We start from the raw sequence: 21,858 nt of genomic DNA on the forward strand, positions 1-21,858 counted from the left end.
ACTTATTCAAATCTATCCTGCGGGCAAGTAATCAGCTCCCTTGGTAGCTCTTCTCTTTCCACCCCCTATTCCAACAAAACTGGTCCGCACACTATTCGTCTAAGATGACTAATTTACTTTAAATGTTTTTATTCGCCCTAGACGAATTATTCTTATCAGACAACTTATTCGCCTGAGACGTTTTATTCGTGCCACTTGAGACCTTCGTGGTTTAGACGTTTTATTCCTCCGAGACGCATTCTTCGTCATAGACATTTTATTCGTCTTAGACGTTTTATTCGCCTGAGACGAATTTTTCGTCTTAGACATTTTATTCCTGCCAGTTAAGACCTTCGTGCTTTAGACGTGTTATTCGTCTTAGACGTTTTATTCGTCTTAGACGTTTCATTCGTCTTAGACGTTTTTCCGTCTTAGACGTTTTATTCGTCTTAGACGTTTTATTCTTCTTAGACGTTTTATTCGTCTTAGACGTTTTATTCTTAGACGATTTATTCGTCTGAGTCGAATGATTGGTGTTGGAGGTGTTTTCCGTCTGAAACATTTTACTCGCCTTAGACGTTTTATTCGTCTTAGACGTTTCATTCGTCTTAGACGTTTCATTCGTCTTAGACGTTTCATTCGTCTTAGACGTTTTATTCGTCTTAGACGTTTCATTCGTCTTAGACGTTTCATTCGTCTTAGACGTTTTATTCGTCTTAAACGAATTATTCGTCTTAGACGTTTTATTCGTCTGAGACGTTTTATTCGTCTTAGACGTTTCATTCGTCCTAGACGTTTTATTGTTCTTAGACGTTTTATTCGTCTTAGACGTTTTATTCTTCTTAGACGTCTGAGACGTTTTCTTCGTCTAAGACGTTTCATTCGACTTAGACGAATTATTCGTCTTAGACGTTTTATTCCCCTGAGACGTTTTATTTGTCTTAGACGTTTTATTCGTCTTAGACGAATTATTCGTCTTTGACGTTTTATTCGTCAAAGACGTTTTATTCCTCTTAGACGTTTTATTTGTCTTAGACTTTTTATTCGTCTTAGACGTTTTATTTGTCTGAGACGAGTTATTCGCCTTAGACGTTTTATTCGTCTTAGACGTTTTTTTCGCCCTGGATGTTTTATTCGTCTAAGACGTGTTATTCGTCTTAGATGTTTAATTCGTCTTAGACGCGGTATTCGTCTTAGGCGTTTTATTCGTCTGAGACGTTTTGTTCCTCTTATACGAATTATTCGTCTTACACGTTTTATTCGTCTTAGACGTTTCATTCCACTTAGACGAATTATTCGTCTTAGACGTTTTATTCGTCTGAGACGTTTTATTCGTCGGAGACGCGTTATTTGTCTTAGACGTTTTCCTCGTCTTAGACGTTTTATTCCTCTGAGAAGTTTTATTTGTCTAAGACGTTTCATTCGACTTAGACCAATTATTTATCTTACACGTTTTATTCGTCTGAGACGTTTTATTCGTCTTAGACGATTTATTTGTCTTTGACGTTACATTCGTCTTAGACGTTTTATTCGTCTTAGACGTTTTATTCGTCTTAGACGTTTTATTCGTCTTAGACGTTTTATTCGTCTTAGACGTTTTATTCGTCTAAGACGTTTTATTCGTCTGAGACGTTTCATTCGTCTTAGACGAATTATTGCTCTTTGACGTTTTATTCGTCTTAGACGTTTCTTTCACCTGAGACGTTTTTTCGTCTTAGACGTTTTAGTCGTCTGAGACGTTTTATTCGTCTGAGACGTTTTATTCGTCTGAGACGTTTCATTCATCTTGGACGTTTTGTTCGTCTTAGGCGTTTTATTCATCTTAGACGCTTTATACGTCTTATTCGTCTAAGACGAGTTATTTATCTTAGATGTTTTGCTCGTCTCAGACGTTTTATTCGTCTGAGACGTTTAATTCGTCTGAGACGTTTTATTCGTCTGAGACGTTTTTTCGTCTTAGACGAATTATTCGTCTTAGAGGTTTTACTCGTGTTAGACGTTTTGTAATGAACACCGTATCGAGGCTTCTCTAACTAAGTGAGTAATCTTGACTCTTTCTGATTCGCCAATTTGTTGCTTAGCAACGACGTCATTAGTTTTTACAGGTGGACGTATATAGACAGTGTTAGCGGCATATTCCCGCCAGTAGTTCAAGTTTCAGCTATCGTGCACAGTACGTGTTTTTAAGTAAATTAAGTTTTAAGCTACCCTTGACTATTTAGAGTGCAAGCGGGAACCGATGTTTAAGTACAAACTATTTTCTATGCTTGCTTTTTAGTATAAGTTTCAAGTTTTGACGTTTTTTAACCTTAAGTACCTTTAGTCTCGGTTTTTATACAACAGCCTATTGTTCAAGTCCAACACGTGGCAGAGCCCCAGTTTTCAAAGTTTTTATTTCATCTTGTTTTAGTGATAGATCTTTATAGTGTATACTCCCCTAGCTTAGGTTTTTATTTAGCAACTTCCTATAAGAATCTTTGGTAATTCAGTTAAAGTCCTTTCCTTGCTAGTAAATTCCCACATCGCTTTCAGTGGCGCTCACGCAAGCACGTTTTTATCGCATCGTGCAATTTTATTGCTTTCAAGATTTTAGAGTGTTATCATTTATTGTATTTGGACAGTCAGCAGTATGCGTATCTGCTTGGGATCACCGATGATTTTTAATTGTGTCTTTACTGAGACGTTTGACTGGAAGTATTGTCACATCGCAGTTATGATTGGAATGTTTGCTATTATTGTTTCGTGACTCTTGTCATCTTGTAATCTTCTATTATCTAGTAATTAGTTTATTCACTGCATTATATTTCAGTTTACGTTCGATTATCGTCAATTAAATCACTGTCAATCACAGCTGATTTTCCGTGATCTCTGGCTTTATTCGATTAGTAAAGCATCTCCCACACACGCTAGTCTCATCGCAACAAGTTGTCTAGCAAGTGACAATTCAGCCTTTCAAAAGTCGCCGTGAACCTGACGTTACACGTTTTATTCACCTTAGACGCTTTATTCGTCTTGGACGTTTTATTCCTCTGAGACGAGTTATTTATATTAGATGTTTTTTTCGTCTTAGACGTTTTATTGGTCTTAGACGTTTTATTGGTCTGAGACGTTTTATTGGTCTGAGACGTTTTATTGGTCTGAGACGTTTTATTTGTTTTGGACGAACTATTCGTCTTTGATGTTTTATTCGTCTTAGACGAATTATTGGTAGATTCGTAAATGTGTATCTTGGTTATCCACGATATGGATATTATGTTAGGGCTTTCCACAAGTTGCTGGAGATTTCCCAAAAAGTTGCCCGCAGTTTCTTAACAAGTTGCTCAAAAGTTGCTCAAAATAGGTCAAGGCAGGAGCCATAATCGGGGACGGAGACCGTAAGTCTCGGGATTCGCGCGCACCTATGATATGGGACAATTTTTCTATTTTTAGAACAAATTGCGCCATCCTGACGTCATATATCCGCGCGGATTCACGCACATGTCAGGGGCTCTCGCGTGGATGTTGTCACGTTGCGTGCGTATTTTTCACAGCGATGGTAGGGAATAAGGCAGAGAATACGAACCAGGGCGCTCATATGTAGTTTTATGCTCTGAGCTAACGGAAAAGGTGGGTTTTTCAGGGTCGAAAACAAGACTTCAGTCTCGCGCTGGGATTGAATAATAAGATCTGCTCACGCTAGTTGTAAGCTTACGCGTATGCTTAAGAATATAGCAAGAAAACTCTCTACTCTGGTATCGAGTAAATTTGTGAGTTTCTCAGACAATGTTTAATCATAACCAAAACCTGTTTCGATGGTTTCTTATTGTCTCTGCTTGTTTGGTGAGTTTGCAAAAGTTTTTGAAAGGAAAGTCTGACGCGTACAATTAGCTCATTTGCATAGTGCATGCAGCTCGTGCACTTTCAAGTCCGAGTCGGTGTTTTCAATTGTCAACAAATCTTGACAAAGATTTCTTTCGTTATCTTTTGTGCTGAGATGCTGCAACAAATTTCACGAATGCAAAAAAGGCTACTAACATCATGTGTGTTTCTTCAACATAAGCATAGTGAAGTTTTACACTGCGAAAATGAAAATAGACAAGGAGTTTTGATAACTCGATCATCAAAATCGAAATCGTTATTCCAAGTTGATTAAAGAAAGCGTCATCGTAACTTTGCTGATTGTTTCTGCTTTATTCACATATTTTCAGCTTAGCTTTTAATATGTTCTCAAACATTTATCAATCTTAAACATATTTAAAAACTATAGAGCTATTGTTTGAGTTCGATGTACGCTTTCACACGAAAGTGCGGCGGAAGTACAATTTGCCATGTTTACTGACTGTACAAAACACGCATCGGCGGGCGCTCTCATTCATCGACAACAGAGAATTTACTGGATTTTTACACGAATAAAACAGTATCTACGGACGTAAAGTTATTAAGCCTTGATGAAACATCAAGCGTTCCTTACAATTCACGCGAAACTCAAACTAGCAATTATTTTGTTTTACTTTTCGGTCGCGATAGACTGACAAATTCCTCGCAAGCGTGTGGCAAGAGGAGCTAGCAAACTATGAAGTCCTGAAGCTCTTGTATATCTAAATATATCCAGCTAGTTTTTTGCTGTGTAATGGAAAAGCTGTTAATCTTCAACATATGTGAAATTTAAAGTGGAGTAATGTACAGCTCATGTAAAAGAAGCATCAGTCGGAACACAACTTGGTCAGCGATATATATAAGCTTACGGCGGAACATACCTAAATTCGACACTGTCTTACTTCACTCAAACTGGAGCAGCTTACGACGAAAATACTTAAGCAAAATTCCAACAGACGTAAACGCGTTGAGTTGTGGGGCAAAACATGAAACATTTCGGGAATTTCGGACGCCATTTCCCCCGCGCGACATCCGCAAAAATCTTCGCAGCATGCATGTACGCGCGTGTGCCGCAGGTGATGGCGCAATTTGTTCTAAAAATAGAATTATTGTCCCATATCATGGGGACAACCCCAATACTTGAAATGGTGCGCGCTTACGGTCTCCGTCCCCGATTATGGCTCCTGACACCACTCAAGCAGTTGTGAAATTAAAGCCTTTAAAAAAATTTCAGGCCTGAACAGGATTCGAACCCATTACCTCTGCGATACCGGTGAAGTGTTCTACCAACTGAGCTGTCAAGCCCCTGGTAGTTGGTCACGTTGTGAGTTCGTAATATACCCGTAGGTGATGACCAATGCAAGTGAATATATGAAAGATCATATAGTTGAAAAAGTTGCTCCAAACAAAAAAATTATTCAAAACGAAAAAAGTTGCTCGAAATACGAAACGGTTGCCAACAAGTTCCCGAGCTACTTGTGGAAAGCCCTGCCAGAAGTTGCCAAAAAAAAAAGCTAAAAAAAAAAATGGCGTTTAACTTGTGGAAAGCCCTATATATATTATTTCCATCAACAAAACAATTACAAAAGAATCAAAGCAAACGAGGACTAAGACTTTCTTTTTGTGGTGGCACCTGATAAAGAGCCGTTTTGAATGGCTCCGAAGAGCCGTTTTAAAATTTTTCTGTAACTTTTCGTACGAGGAAGAATTAACTGTTTCTTTTATCAGTTTTTGATTTTACTAGGCTGTCGATCAAGGTAAACTGGAGTATGCGTCTTTCAAAATAACTATTTTTGGAATGATAACAGTTTCATTAGACGTGAGAATTGTGAAGGTTTTTTTTTTTTTACTGCGATTTGAGTGCGTTTGAAACACTCACGCTTTAGGGCATTGTATAATTTTTTTCGGGCAGTAAGGTCACCGCCCCCCAAGTCCGAAGGTACCCGTACGCCTGTGTGGATAGAATCGGCTTCATTGAAGTCGTCAACTAACTAAACTCAGTTTAAAAGATGAATGTGCCAACAAGACTTAACAAAAGATATATGCGTAGGCTGTATATATAGTGTAGAAAGCTGCATAAAGATACATTGTTTTTTGAAACTAAAAGAAAATTACTTGTCCAATGTTTTCCTCATTTCACAATATTAAAATTTGAACAGCGACGACCATTACGCGATTGTATTGAAACTTATTTACTTAAAATACAATATAGATCGCTTTATTGCAAGACACTGTTTGTTTAAGTTTCGAACATAAAAGTTGTTCGAGAAATTTTAGCCAAACGAAGCTCCAAAAAAAGTAGAAGCCCTATTTTTAAGACCATTGCTATATTTTTCCCCTGACATCTAACCAATGAGCTACTGGAGACCCTATGGTGAACAAGGGTCAAATTTACACTTAATATAATGTTATTGTTGTTTCTCCGTTAGTATAACCGTACGAAAGCTCGAGTAATTAAGGATTTACACTACTCCTGATATTTGAAAATTCTTTCAAATCGCACTCGCCTAAAGGCTCGTGCAATTTTGAGAGAATTTTTCAAATATCACTCGTACTGGAAATCCTTAATTGCACTCGCATTCATACGATTACCTATACTAACATGGGAAAATTTCATTCCTCTTTTGTCTAGAGCGGAATTCATTTCCGTACGTATATTTGCGCCACTTTCTTGTCCCTTATCGAAGCTAGATGGTGCGCTTGTATTCCGGACAGGTGTACCTACGCCTGGAAATAAACAACCCATACATTCCCAAGCCATAGAGTCATTACACAATCGACTGTACTCGGTAGTTTTCATGTTGACGCATTTGTCGTGGAACCAGCCATCACACGAATCGCACTGAATAGCCTTCTAGTTTTTCCTGCATCCTTTAGAGCAGACGGTAGACATATCTTTTACAGAGGGGGTAGGTTTCTATAGAAACTGTGGTGCTGCGTCGGTAGGGGGTATAACAAGATAATTTGGTCTTATCAACTGTGTTGATAATGTGAATTGGCCACCGTAAAGAGATTCGAAAGCTGACGTTTCGAGCGTTAGCCCTTCGTCGGAGCGAATCCGGTTCGCTCCGACGAAGAGCTAACGCTCAAAACGTCAGCTTTCGAATCTCTTTACGGTGGCCAATTCATATCTTTTATAGTCTCGGGATTTGTCATAATATCACCTGAGAACGATATTATATTTTAGACTTAAAATGCCCTTTAGACCTTTTTTGGGAAGACCCTCCTGAAAACCACCACTAAACCACCACTAGGAGATTGGAAGCCTCCACATAAAATATTGTTTCTTATATTATTACTGTAATAGGGCTCTCTTTGTGCAACAGTTTAAAGACAGATAAGGAGAAGGAACTGGTTACCATTTCATAAGTGGTTGTTTTTCTGACCTTCGTTCTGATATAAATCCTGGTGTATCGATTGCTTTTTTCAGTGGACTAAGTCTATCTGTTTCTAAAAGCTCGTCCTAGATCTTCACCTTCCAGTACATTCAAATACAAATTCAATTTCTCGTATTCCATTGGTAACCTTTTTTCGACTTCCTTGCACTAGAATGCAGTGTCTCTTATCTCACGAGGAATTCTATTAGGCCGATATTTATAGATTAAAATTCTAACTGGCCCTAATGCTTAAGTATTAATTATATTCCCTCAACTTTCACATGTTTTGCATGCGACTACGGGCCTATCATCCATATTACCCATCATCAATTGCGCGAGTAGATTTTAAGATGGCGGATGATTGACCAAGGAAGCAACATCATGATCTCTTTGAATTTCCCTTATATCGTGGCATTTTCTTCGTTGGCCTGTTTCATAGCAATTTCTGAGGTAAGATAAGTTGATTTCTTAAGCACTTTTCTCTGTAAATTGAAGGAACATAGTATATACTGACAGAACAATCAAGTACTTGTGTTTTCGTTTGAAGCTGTGCTTCGTCATGTACATGTAGGCTTAATTCGTGTAAGCCACTGAGCACTCACGCTATTTTCAACGTTTCATCGCAGGCCCAGTATGATGATGTAAGGTGTAAGTGTGTTTGCCCTAAGGAAGGGAACAAAACAGCAAAGATCCCGAATGTGTTTGTGAAGACTGTTGAGCCAAAGGATTGGTATGTCCAATTTAAGAAAATGCTATGTACCTATTGACTGAGTGTGAGGGCCGGACGGGAAAATATTTGGCTCGAGGTCAGGAGGTACGGACCGACTGCAGCGAGGTCCGTACGTTCTGACCGAGAGCCAAATATTTTTCCGTCCGGCCTGGCCTTACTCAGTCAATAAGCATTTTATCATGTGACCACTTGTGTTGAAAATTTTGAAAATTCTGTTTGGAACCTAAATAGGTGAAGATTACATAACATCAGACGGCCGCACATGGAACAACCACAATAAAAACTTGTCAGTTATTTCTTCGCATTGAACAAGAAACTCACAATTCATCGAAAAACATGACTCTTTTTCTCATTTTTGTTTTTCAATGCAAGTCCACAATTACAATTCATGCTAAAAAGCCAACAGAAAGTTGACATAAAGCTGTCAATAATATGTAAAAACCATCAAAAACTTAGTGAGGGACAAAATTTTGCTTCACGCTTCACTGAAATTGTTCACAAATCTTCTTCATCTGAGGACTCTAGAAAATGTCGGTGTTGTTTCAAGCTATTTTGTCAACCTCTTGGATTCTGTTGAACGAGGGAGAACCAGTAACTGAATATTAATGACACCGATGCTGGCTTTGGCAAACAGTGCCTGGGTTTACTGACTTTGCTGGCTTTGCTGTGTTGTGGAAATTACACTATTAAACACAAGCAAGTTTTATTATCTGGATGAACTGTGTGGTAATGAATGTGTGTTTGTACTCAGTTTTGTCTCTTCAAACAACACTGATGTAGAGACTGCAGAGCAATTTATCATACTGTACACAAGGTATGTTTGTCATTTCTCTGGTTTAACCAACTTCTCCCAGAAACTCTGGAAACTCAAAGAAAACGCCGTACCTTGATTTCTTTGCATTGCTGGTTTTCTTGCTTTTGACCCATGATGAATTCTTTGATGCTCTCCACTGAAAGAAGTTTCGCCTCAAGACAGTTTGCGTATTTTAAAGGTTAATAATTATCGGACAGTTCATCCAAGGGAAATGTAGAAAACACTCGCCTATGGCTCGCATTTTCTACATTTCTTGAATGTTCTCAAATGTCCAGAGTGTTTTATCACAGTGTAGTACGCAGCTTAGGTTTCTTCAATTGCTTTATGATATAGATTTTACATGCACAAAACAATAAAACATGCTTTTTCTTTGTTTTATACTCTGATAAAACATGGGTTTCTGACCAATCAGAGCGTGCACATGGTCCTGTCTGTATTATAATGGTAAATACACCACTGGTAAAGTTCATACGAAACTACAACCAGAACATGAGGGACGTATTTTCCACATCTTCACTAGTGAGGATATTGATGACATCATTTCCCGCTTTTTCACTGTTGTTTGGGCAAACCGTCAGGAAAAATGATTTGTCTTTATTACTAAAAGATACTGGTTGAGGGGTTCTGTTTGGGGGACACAAGTGGACAGCTGAAAAGGAGAGTACGACATGCAATCATGACAGAAATAGGGAGAAAGATAAGGCACCCCAGATGACAATCCATGTTGATGGTGATTTACAGCAAATTACATTTGAAATTCTAATGACGACATTGGTTTGAATTTTGTAACCAGTATCAGGTTGTGGTCGGTTTGAAAGAAAATAAGGGTTCATTAGGAAGTTATTTCAATGGCACTTTTGCTCAATATACATTAATGGCCATTAGAAAATAGCTCCCCCCCCCCCCAAATATATGTGTGCTGAATGGTTAAAAATTGTTTCCGTTAACAATTGGATTGTGAGCTTGAGATTTCTATCGCGTGATAGTTGAGGAAGACACAGCGCTAGATAACTATCACGTATAGAAATCGAGAGTGAACAATCTAATTGTTTCAGTATAAATCTACTCTTTGCTCAAACTATATCTAAATCTTCCTCACAGACACTTCGAAAATGCTAAGAAGCGGCCAACAGTTTGTTAACAAGCACACACTGCTTTGCTACTCGCTATCTGTAACAGAATAAATAATGAGACCGTAGCCAGTCAGAGAACCGCATTTGTGATAGAACGCTGGTAGATTTATACTAAAACTTGATAGAAACACAGAACTAGCACAAGCTGTTGATGTAATGATGATGTGAGCAAAGAGAATTTACATTTTGATGATCAAAGTAGACAAGTTGCTTTCTTTTTTTCATTTGGGTATTTTCTAAAAGAAGTAGACAATAGGTTTTTGTATTTCTATTGAGTTATAGAAATACTCAAAAAAGTTTGGGAGAACTCAAGAAAGCTCTGGTAACCCTGGCCTATCAGCTTGTGTTCCCATGGCATTTCTTGTTCTCCCAATCTTGCACTTGTGTTTCTATGACTCCACAGAAACATGGAACATGTTTTCTATTTCTTGATTAAAGTGATTAAAATATGCAAATAATTATTATATTGGATGAGGTTTTTGTGATATCCAGAATAATCAAGGTTGAGGTAGGGGTTATCAGCCGAAACCGAAGGCCGAGGCTGATAACCCTTACCGAGACCTTGATTATTCTGGATATCACAAAAACCGAATCTAATAATTGTTTTATTATACATTGAAGGAAAAAATGGAAGTCATGTTTTTGCTTCTTCACTGACGGCAAGCAAAACAAAGCGCGTGAACTTGACATGATTACCCGTGACCTTGAGTGTCCTTGACATGATTATTGTATCTGTAGAGATGATGTCTCAGGCGCTGATTTCAAAAATTCACTGTACACTTCGACCGATCAGAAAAGAGATATTGAGTTCAATGTATAATAATAATATTTGGCAGTATTCATGCAGTTTGATGGAGATATCATTACATGTACCTTTATGGCCACTAAGAGTTTTTTGTTCACCTGCATTGACAAATACCTACATAAGGAACAGTTGTTCCCCAGCCATGTCTTTTTAGTCACGTCTCTAATGTCTTTACAATATTATTGCATTCCACATTCCTTTTCATGTTGCACACCCAGGGAAGGGGAGTACCCGACAAAGTTTTATATTTGGAGGCACCACACACAATTTCAAACCCTTGCCTTTTTATATACCCTTTTGACAGAAAAGGCAACTTGTTCTTACAACTTCCATAGAAAGTGCTACCCCTTTCATGTATCTGCATTGGAGGGAAAGCAGTTGACTGAATCCCTTTTCTATAACCTTGGATTGTGTAACCCCTTGGAATATTAATTTTAAATGACTCAGCTGTTAGATGTGTTTGTGCAAGATATTTTGAAGGGGCTTTTTAAAGAATATGGTACGTGTAGTTTTCACTAACTTTTTCTATATTTTAGCTTATGAAACCCTACCCTTCTATACGCCTTGAGCCTGATAAAGGTACATTGTACCCTTTTGGGTGGAGCCTCCACATCAGTCCATTATAGAAAGTGCCTCCCCTGGGTTATATATTTTTTTATTCCTTTCTATTCAGGCACTAAACTTAATGCATGTACAGTATGGATTGTTGGACTTTCACAGGAACTAACACATGAGTCTTGTGTTGCCATGTACATGCGTGTAAAATTCATTTTCACAAAGCTTTCCTTGTTAAAAGGAGGTCACCCCAAAAAGCTAATTTTTTTTGTCTTCGCCTATAGTAAGTAAACATTCAGCTTTTCCACTCACAGAAGTTTAAGCCTCTCAAGTGCCCACTATCCTGAAGAAATTTGTCTTGAAAGAAGCGATTTCGGAAGCTGCCATTTTGAAACTGTCCTGGCAGCTAGGCTGTGTTTATGTGACGTCATTCCACCCAACTCGAAATTGGCGGGAAGGGAAAAAACGTGCAACTGACTTGGCATCCTTCACAAGGTCAGCAAAATCTATTTTTACCAAAAATGCGTGTAGGCATTTGTGCTTGCCAGGGGGATTGGGCCGAGCATGGGTAGAGTATAGACGTGTTTTTGCTAGCTCCGCTCAAAATTCGTATATGGAGGCCTCTACATGGCAGAAAAAGGAGAAAAGTTCAGACGAAAAACTCATGTAGAGAGAACTGGGCCAACTTGGAGAAGTGTATCCAACTCGTCGGAAGAAGAATCCCTTTCACCGTTGGAGAAGAAAGCCAAAGTCAAGTTGCACATGTCTGACACGGTGCAATCGAGCGAAGAAGACGAAACCGCCGCTGCCGTGGAGTTGGCTAATTCTGTAATGCCGAAGCTAGACCTTGTTCTGCAGAAGTTAGACAACATGGAAAAGAAATTGGACATCCTTGAGGGTTTTGTGAAAGTGGTCGATGGAAAGGTTAACAAGTTACAGGATAAAGCTGAGCAGTTTGAAAGCTTCAGCAGGGACGCCACAACAAAACTGAAGGTGTTAGATGAAGGAATGTCGTTCGCAAATACAGAGATAGAAAATTTAAAGAAGAAAGTAAAGCTTCTGGAACAAACTATCCAAGAAAATACAGTAAACACCGAAAACAAATTCAAGGGAAAGATCGAGGCCTTAAGAAACGAGAAGTTGTATATGGAGGTGTATCAAAGACGGGAAAACCTTCGCTTCTACGGCATTGCTGAATCTTTCCACCTCTCAGAAGAAAATGTCAAAGAGGTGTTAATTGGCTTTATACAGAAGGAACTTAACATCAGCGAGGCGGATTCTTTTGAGTATCAACGAGTGCACCGCATTGGCAAGCGCGACCCATCGCAAGAAAAACCAAGACCAATAATCGCACGTTTTTTGCGATACTCCGACAGAGAGCGAGTCATGTCAAGTGCAAGAAAGCTGAAAGGAACTGGTTTCGGAATATCGCCAGACCTTCCGAAAGAAATTGTGGACCGCAGAAAGGAATTAATGCCTAAGTTCAAAAAAGCAAAAGAAGACGGAAAATCGGCGTTCTTCAAAAGATCAGAGCCGGACAAACTTTTTATTGAGGGTATACGAATCTTCTAATTTCTTTGGAACATAAACTCTCTATCTAGGTATTCATAACATGTAAGCCTCATTCACACTTGTTCTTAAAAATGGAGCTGCATGCGTGTCATCTAGTTAGCGCAATGCGTGCAAGACCTATTCCATTAGTAGCGCAATTAACAGCTTTTATCGCTGGCTACTGTTTTACATACATGTTCAATTGTAGTTGTAGGTGTTATAAATGTTTTTCTTTTGTTTCTTTTTCCTTTTCAATATTAATTAGTTTTACCTTTTTCTTGTTCAAGAGACATGCAAATTTTTTCATTAGCTCATCTACTAAAGATTACTATCTCATTCTCTGCAACTGCTCGCCTTTTCACTTAAATATGTCCTTAAAAATTTACAAAACTTAATTTAAATTTTGGTATCCTATCCTTAAATGTTCGGGGGATAAGATCTTTTGATAAACGAAAAGCACTTTTTCATTGGTGTATGAAGGATAAAGCTGATATAATTTTTCTACAAGAGACCTACAGCACATCCGAGGTGGAAAACACCTGGAAATCCCAGTGGAGAGGAGACTTGTTTTTTTGTCATGGTTCTGAACACAGCAGAGGTGTCTTAACACTAGTCAAAGAAGGGCTTGACTGTAAACTTGAGGTATGTAAACAAGATAATCTAGGTCGGTATATCATTCTAAAAGGTCTTGTTCAAGGTCAATCTTTTTTATTTTTGAATATCTATGCGCCAAATAAGACCAACGAACAATGCATCTTTTACGACGAAATACAGAACGAATTCGACAAATTGGAAATTGACACTGATTGCAAAATAATAATAGGTGGTGACTTTAATGTTATCCGCGACCCAGATTTGGATGGATCGGGAGGATCTCCAAAATTGAAAGAATCGTCCAAAAAGATAGAAAATCTATGTTTTTCTCTTGATCTAATAGACATCTGGAGAATCAGAAACCCAAAATTAAAACGTTTCTCCTGGAGACAGAAAACTCCAATGATTCAACGGCGGTTAGATTATTGGTTGATATCAAATAATATACAGGAAGAAGTTGATAAGGTCGATATTATCCCTGCTATTAGATCTGACCATTCCGCCATTACGTTGTACATTAATGGTATAGAGAACTCAACCTATGGACCGTCTTTTTGGAAATTCAATGCAAGTTTGTCAGAAGATAAAGAATATGTAGACCTAATTAGAAACAAAATCGGTGAATGGGTAGACGAAAGTAGAGAAATCGAAGACCCGCGGGTTACCTGGGATTATTTAAAATATAAAATACGCTATGAAACGATTGGTTATAGTAAGAAGAAAGCAAAAGAGAGAAGGTCAGAGCTGGTAAATTTGGAAATTAGACTAAAAGAGTGTCAGCGAAAATGTGACGAACACCCAAGTGCTGAAAATCTCTGCGATTTAGAAGTTCTCAAATCAGAATACGAACGCCATTATGATTATATAACACAAGGAGCAATCATAAGATCTCGGGTGAGTTGGTATGAAGAGGGCGAAAAGAATAGCAAGTATTTTTTAAATTTAGAAAGTGCTAAAAAGAAAAAGACATGTATACGGAAATTATCCGTGGATAATGATTCATATATAACAGACCCAAAAGAAATAATGAAAGAGATTCATGATTTCTATGAAAAACTCTATGATAGAGACTCGTATAATTTAGGTGAGAATTCAATTGATCGTTTCCTTAATGAAGTGGATACTAAAAAATTGTCTGATGAAGAGAAAATGACTTTAGATAAACAACTTACTAGATCCGAACTGTATGAAGCATTGAAGACATTTCCGAAAAACAAAACACCTGGAAGTGACGGTTTAACTGTGGAATTTTACTTGGCGTTCTGGCACGTGGTTGCAAAGTATCTCGAAAAGTCTCTAAACTTCTCTCACCAACACGGGCAACTATCAACTTCGCAAAAGCAGGCAATGATTACCCTATTGGAGAAAAAAGATAAAGATAGACGATTTATAAAGAACTGGCGACCTATCTCACTGATCAACGTAGATGTTAAAATTGCATCCAAAGCGTTTGCTAGAAGGCTGGAGCCAATCCTGCCAGAACTTATTCACCATAATCAAAATGGTTTTATCAAAGGAAGGTCTACATTTGATGCAGTTAGAACAATCGATGATTTACTTGAATTGGCAAAACTCACAAATACAACAGGTATTCTAATGGCAATTGACTTTGAAAAGGCATTTGATTCTCTGGACCATACATATCTATTTAAAGTATTGGAAAAATTCAATTTTGGACCGTATTTTTTACAATGGGTAAAAACATTCTATACAAACATATCCAGCTGTATCTTAAATAACGGCTTTACTACAGATCTTTTCTGTATCCATCGTGGTGTACGACAAGGTGACCCTCTATCACCTTTATTATTCATCTTAGCTTTGGAAGTTCTCGCATGTCAAATCAGGCAGGATAAAACCATACAAGGAATAATGGTCAAAAACGTGGAGATCAAACTCACGCTTTTTACAGATGACATGACTTGTTTTCTAAAAGACATAAATGCATATTCGCGACTTTGTACAACTTTAAAGGTTTTTTCATTGCATTCTGGTCTCCGAATTAACGACGATAAAACAGAAGTTTTTGGTATCGGCCCACATAAACTAGTACAAAATGACTTTACTCACAAAGTGCGAAAATCAATCAAGATATTAGGTACCGTTTTTGACTATCACAAACCATCACGAGACAAAGCAAACTTCGACTCAATATTCAAATCTATTAAAAAAACGCTGAGTATGTGGAAGTGGAGGGGTCTTACCCTGATTGGTAAGATTCAAATAGTTAAGACCTTCATTATTCCAAAATTTTTGAGTAAAGCGACTGCAATTTCAATATCAAACGATCTTGTCAAGGAGATAAACAGACTGATTTTCGGTTTCATTTGGAAAGGTAACGATAAAATTAAACGGACCGCGCTTATCAATGATATTGAAAATGGAGGACTAAAAATGCTTGATATTGAATCCATGATATCGGCTCAAAGAGTGATGATCTTAAAAAAGTATCTAGGAGAGAGCAACAGCACTTGGAAAACTATTTTAGATGATTTCTTTTTTGGAAATATAGGTGGAAAACTCATCCTGTTCTGTGATTTTGAAACTAGTAAACTACCGGTTCATCTTCCAATATTCTACAAAGAGTGTCTAGAGGCATTTCGTAATTTAAAGAAATCCAAGGTAGCCACCTATGAGGATGTTGTAGACCAAATTATTTGGAATAATAGGAATATTGTGATACACGGAAAATCTCTTTTTGAAAAACATTTGTTTACTAAAGGAATTGTTAAAATTGGTGACTTGTTATCCGATACGGGTAAATTTCTTGAAAGCCCTAAAGTGTTGGAAGCGAATCTATCTCCAATCCAGTACTTCAAATTAATAGGAATTGTAGATGCCATACCAAAAGAATGGAGATTAATTATCAAAGAATCACATATTCAACATCAGCAACTATATCCTCAACAGCATTTGGATACAGTGTATATTTATATCGACGAAACCAAATCGGATCTGTTAAAAGCCTCTTCAAAACTTTTGTATAAAGGATTTAAAACAAAGAAACAAACTCCTCCAACCGCCAAAAGGAAGTTGAAGGACAAATATCCAGAGGTTATAGAAGACTGGAAAAAAATTTATTCTTTACCATTCACTGTCACACTTGAAACAAAAATTAGAGAGTTCCAATATAAATTATTAAACGATATAATTTTCACAAATGAGAGGTTATTCCGTTTTAAAATGATTGAATCACCAATGTGCACCTTTTGTTTGAAAGAGGTCGAGTCCCTCGAACATTTGCTCTTTTATTGTGATACAACAAAAGACTTCTGGCGGGCTTTTTCTTCTTGGCTTTCAAACCAGAATGTATCTTTGGACACTTTGACATTTGAAAATATATTGTTTGGAGTGTTCAACAACAACGAAGACTTTATTATCCTGAATCACTTGATACTGCTAGGAAAGTTTTTTATTTATAAATGTAAATTAAATAAAATTAAACCAACATTAACAATATTTTTAGCAAAGACAAAAACCGTTTATTACATTGAAAAAAAAATAGCTACCAAAAATAACCAACTTTATAAACATTACAAAAAGTGGGAAAAACTAATGCCATCTCTTAATAATAGTTGAGCTTAATTTGTAATTTCTCCTTCTCAGCATGTCACTAACTTACTTTCTTTTTTTTTTTTTTTTTTTTTTTTTTTTTTCTCTGTATTTGGGTAGCTGCACTATTGTAAACAACGCATTGCATATTCTTTAGGTATAATTAGGCTACGATTAGTAATTATAATTTGTTGTATGTAATCTATTGTAGTTATGACGTATTGTAAGTATTGTAACTAGTGTTATGTCTTGTGTTGTATTGTATGTATTATAACCCAAAATGTTGAAAAAAAATAAAAATTACAAAAAAAAAAAAAAAAAATTTTTACCAAGCAATTATCCACTTCACTATCTTCAATGCTTTCATTTCAGAGTTTGGAGCCTGTTTGGCTCAAAATAATATGGCGCAAGAGTAGCCATTACCCAGAGTGGCAGTTAAAAGGCTTGTCGGAAGCCATTTGGACAGTTTCTCTTGGACAGAATGAGGTCACAAAAATGTGGCCTGACTGCTGAGTACTGTTCAAAATGGGCTTCTTTAAAGATGAATTTCACAAGAAAACCTGCATTTTAGAGGCTGAATCTTTGGTGAACTCTTGGCTAAACTTAGTGCAAGGTTTTTACTAGAGTTGACAAAAAATATTGGTTTTTTTGGAGTGACCTTCTTCGTTAATTGTAAGATAAGTGGTAGGATGCTACAAGTGCACATGATTTTTGTTTTCCAGCAACTGTGAGCAAATTGTGCAAAGAGAAGAGCAGTTCTGTTTAAGATGTCAGTGTATGTATGAAGCCAGGAACACAACCCTCATAAAGGTAGTTTAGAGATCAAATTATTTTTCAGTCAAATGACTCCATGAGTCATGACTCAACAATTCATTCAAGTATACATAGTGTTACTACTACCATTATTGACAGCTTGCCATAATAGGCTACAATCCTGGCCATAAGTTGTTGGGACACCTCCCCTTTTGCACGCTAAAACCCACAATTTCAAGTACGTTCTTGACGTTTTAGAAAAAAAAGATGAATAGAGGCAAGTATAATTGACCCCCCTCCCCCCTAGCAGTGTTGAAAGAAAATGAAGCTATTCTGATGACTAGATCGGATGTGGTTAAAAAGGAAAAAGGGTCAATAGAAAGTGGTTAGACAGGTTTGTTGGAACTGAACGTGATTGCTGAAAAATCGTTATTATTGGAATAAGACGTGAATATCTATCTTATCGTCTCTTTAGTTGGAGAATACAGTTCTAGGAGGTAAACAGTTCTTGAAACGTGGTTATTCTGAAGCTATTGTCAAGGTTTTATTCCTTCAAGATTTTTATCAAAATTGACAGGGGGGAGGGGGGTAGGCAGGCTTACGCGGTCTTGGTCTTAAGAGAGGCTGCCTGTGAAGTCATCTGCTGTGAACTGTCCCAACACTTGTGACCAGGATTGTAGTATGAGCAATGTTTAGTCTTATCTGAGTCTTGCTAAGGCAAACTGGAGGACTTTTTAGCCTAATTGGACTATTGCCACTCAGGCTAATCAGAGTGCTATTTAGGCTGAATGTAGACTATGAGTAGTCCCTTTTTCTCTTAGTCCATCATGCATGGCACGAAAGAAAACTGCGAGGAAAAAAGGGTCACGCAAAATCCTAGACTAAGCAAAAGAGGGACTACTTGTAGTCTAGTTTAACCAAAGTGCAATTAAATATTAAGGCTAACCAGACTGCTGTTAGGGCTACTGGTAACTGGAGTGTAATAATATTGACTCATTGACTTACAACTCAGAGACTCATTTGACTCATAAATCAGGGACTTCCATACACATATCACATTTATTTAGCCTTTCAAAGTTTTTGATTGACTTACATTTGTATGCTTTAGTGGTAGAACTGTAGTGATGGTGAACTCTGTCATTGTTGTCCTAGCAAAGAATTGTTATTCAATTACAGCCCTATTGCGGTCGTAGCTGCTTTTGGCTTTCACCTTCTTCTTTCACTTTTTTGTAACCATTTTTTCCATTAATTTCCTTGCAGGTAGTGATTATCTTCATTATTGTTGTTATTGGATTTCTGCTAGTCTACCTCTTATATCTGTTTATTGATTCCAAGCGGAAACCAGTTGTGTTAAGCGTCACAGCAGATGAGGTGATTATTATTAGTTTCTTTACCATTTTTTAAAATCTCTCTATCCTCCTGGCCCCAGTTGTTTGAAGGAACTGGATAAATCACTCTATAGTGGACAAGACAGTGTTGACAAAATAAACCACGCTATCTGCTGGATATTGATTTATCTGGTGGATAGCTTTATCCACCTTTTGAACAAACTGGGCCTGGGGTGGGAGGCTTACCTCTTGTGAAAAGCATTAGAAAGGGTGGATGAACTGTTTGTAGGAGATGGGTGTATTAGAGAGATGGTTACTGTTTTTAGCAACAACATAATCATTTCAGGAAACAAAAATCGCTTGAAAAGTCATTTAAGAATGCTTGTCCACAATTTTTATGTTTTTATGCCACATTATACCACTGACTGGAACTTGTGAGCAAATAGCTTTTAATAATTATCTTTTGAAATTGCAAAACGAAACTGTGGACAATAAGATAAAGTTAAGGACACAAAAATTACAGTCAAAGATTGTTTGCTTCTTGGCTTTCAGGTACAAGAAAGATTGCGTCTTAGACCAGGGGGAAGAAGTATTAGAAACTTTGATGAAAAGTTGGCCAAATGGAAAAGAACAGTTGCTGAGCAGAGGAAAAACATTTATGATACAAGAACCATGCTGAGTTAGATAATCAGAAGGAGATAAGGTTGATGTTATGGTGTTCATGTTTTAAAATGCATACATTTGCAGTGGCATGGTGTAGATATGGTGATAATGATGATGTAACATGTATAGCCAGAGTCAATACTACTTCTTATTTATTCCTACCTTTTTTAGCTTGTTCTTTGTTTCAACTGTTGGTAAAATGATTGCAGTGTCAACTGTAATTGCAGGCTCTTTGTTACCCCATCTGGGGTAGTAAGATGCGAGGAAAGAAACTGATATAGACACTGGAAGTACGTAACAGTGCAACCAGTGGAGCTGTTTGCTATATTTTCATAAGACAGCCAGAGGACTAGCAGTCATAAGTAGAATTCTACTAGTATACCAATGCAAATACTGCAATGTGATGATTTGATTGATTGATTGATTGGTTGATTGACTGAGCTCTATTGTACAAAATTAGTCACCAGTGTGCAGTGGTGGATGTTCTCTACAAACTGGCAACTTTTTCTTGTGTCTCTTACTTTAAAAAGAAATCTCAAAATTGTTGAGTGAACTGATGAGGTTGCAAGTACTGCTGCAAGTTTCAATTGATAGTTCAGTCTGCATGTGATTTTGCTTTAAAGTCATACTGCTTAAAATGAAGATTAAACTACTGGAAATCATAATTTAAATGAAATTATAATCAGTTTGAATGCTATAAGAACAAACTAGAAATAGTAAGAATAAACAATTTCTATGAAAGGGATAGTTAATTCGACCCTCGGTCACTATTGAGCTCATAATCAAAAGGTCAATTAGTTTACAGATACAAATAACTTACCCATTATTAATTAGGTCAGAATTATTGGATGTGGGTCATAACAGGAATCTTAGGGCAGTGGCAGATCCAGACTTTGAGCTAAAGGGGGGGGGGGAGGAGGGGGGTGTTTTACTTGCTCTGCCGGCTTTTCTTCCTTCAGTCATTTACTTCTTTTTTCACCCAAAATAAGTGGGGGTGGGGCTCGGGCCCTCTGGGCCCCCCTAGATCTGCCACTGTCTTAGGGGACAGGAAAGTCTTCCTAATCAGATATTTTTTCATCGTACAGTCATTTATCCATCAAAGCATACGCAGTGATTCTGCAGGAGTAAATTTGCTTGAAATTGTTACTGTGTGCTTTGCTTGTTCACAATTATTAGTTCCTTTTCTTTTTTAGTTGAAAAGAAAAACATGGGACTTCTCAAATTTAACAAATATCAAGTGTCCCAGCTGCTTCTGTCTGAATTTTGTAATAATTATGTTGAAAAATGTAAAATAAAGTAATTTTGAAGTTGGAATAAAGACATTTTAACAAGTTTTTGTCTTTGGATAGTCAGTTTACTGCTCCAGCAGGAATAGGTTAAAGCACATGCACATTGTAACACAGTACAGGAACGTACAAACACCGTACAGTTCTATTTGATAGTTCAATTCCTGATCACATCCATTTTATTTAACTGAAACACATGTACTAAAAAGTTCAAGTCTGCATACGAGCCAAGTAGCCCATCAGGCCGGAGCTTATCCCGGTTTCTGTAGCATGAAGGGACTAAGGGTATTTCTACTCCCCCTGGATGGGATGCCAGTCCATCGCAGGCTTACCCCCAGCATTAAATTCGCCGGTACCCATTTATACACCTGGGTGGAGAGAGGCACCGTGAGAGTGAAGTGTCTTGCCCAAGAACACAACACAATGTCCCCGGCTGGGGCTGGAACTCGGACCGCTCGCTCCGGAGTCGAGCGCACTAACCATGAGGCCACCGCGCCTCCCACAAATACATAATACATGTACATGAAATGCATTTACTACGCTCTGTAATCTAAGAATGTCCAAACGAATATTTTCAGCCTAAGTTTGACAGGAAAATAAGAATATCCAGCCTCCGCATAAACAAAAATATATGTTAATTGTTATTCCGTCGCAATGCAACGGGTAACTATTTGTTCAGTCTATGGGACGCACCGTTACCATAGCTAAGTGTGTTGTCCAAGTAAAATGAACTGTCTATGTCTATGTCTATGTTTATTGTGGGGCCTCAGCTGCCGTTTTTCCGCGTGGAAAAGTCAGGACAGGCTGGAGATGGAAAATCTACCTGTATATAAAAAGCTGACACCTAGGGAATTAAGTGGCACTCAATGTTCTCTGAAGTAAT

The 21,858-nt window shown here is 37.6% G+C and overlaps 2 protein-coding genes across 2 annotated transcripts; both read left to right on the forward strand.

Annotated features, from left to right (window-relative positions):
* The first annotated feature begins 7,549 nt into the window (after positions 1-7,549).
* On the forward strand, positions 7,550-20,600 carry LOC145478680 (putative protein 2). Its single transcript, XM_081456780.1, has 5 exons — positions 7,550-7,661; positions 7,838-7,941; positions 17,668-17,755; positions 18,959-19,069; positions 19,579-20,600. The coding sequence occupies exons 1-5, from the start codon at positions 7,569-7,571 to the stop codon at positions 19,708-19,710; spliced, it is 528 nt and encodes a 175-aa protein (XP_081312906.1). The 5' UTR covers positions 7,550-7,568; the 3' UTR covers positions 19,711-20,600.
* Positions 11,782-14,093, forward strand: LOC145478678 (uncharacterized). The gene has a single exon (XM_081456778.1). The coding sequence runs from the start codon at positions 11,876-11,878 to the stop codon at positions 12,818-12,820; it is 945 nt and encodes a 314-aa protein (XP_081312904.1). The 5' UTR covers positions 11,782-11,875; the 3' UTR covers positions 12,821-14,093.
* Positions 20,601-21,858: the final 1,258 nt, after the last annotated feature.

Source organism: Orbicella franksi, chromosome 2, assembly GCF_964199315.1.
Source record: "Orbicella franksi chromosome 2, jaOrbFran1.1, whole genome shotgun sequence".
NCBI classification, from domain to species: Eukaryota; Metazoa; Cnidaria; class Anthozoa; order Scleractinia; family Merulinidae; genus Orbicella; species Orbicella franksi.

What these genes read in the sequence shown, in the direction of transcription:
- LOC145478678 (XM_081456778.1), top strand. Translation starts at nt 11,876, where the DNA reads ATGGCAGAAAAAGGAGAAAAGTTCAGACGAAAAACTCATGTAGAGAGA.
- LOC145478680 (XM_081456780.1), top strand. Translation starts at nt 7,569, where the DNA reads ATGATTGACCAAGGAAGCAACATCATGATCTCTTTGAATTTCCCTTAT. An exon ending in GTTTCATAGCAATTTCTGAG is followed by an intron (nt 7,662 to 7,837) that starts GTAAGATAAGTT and finishes GTTTCATCGCAG; the next exon opens with GCCCAGTATGATGATGTAAG. An exon ending in ACTGTTGAGCCAAAGGATTG is followed by an intron (nt 7,942 to 17,667) that starts GTATGTCCAATT and finishes TTTGTTTTCCAG; the next exon opens with CAACTGTGAGCAAATTGTGC.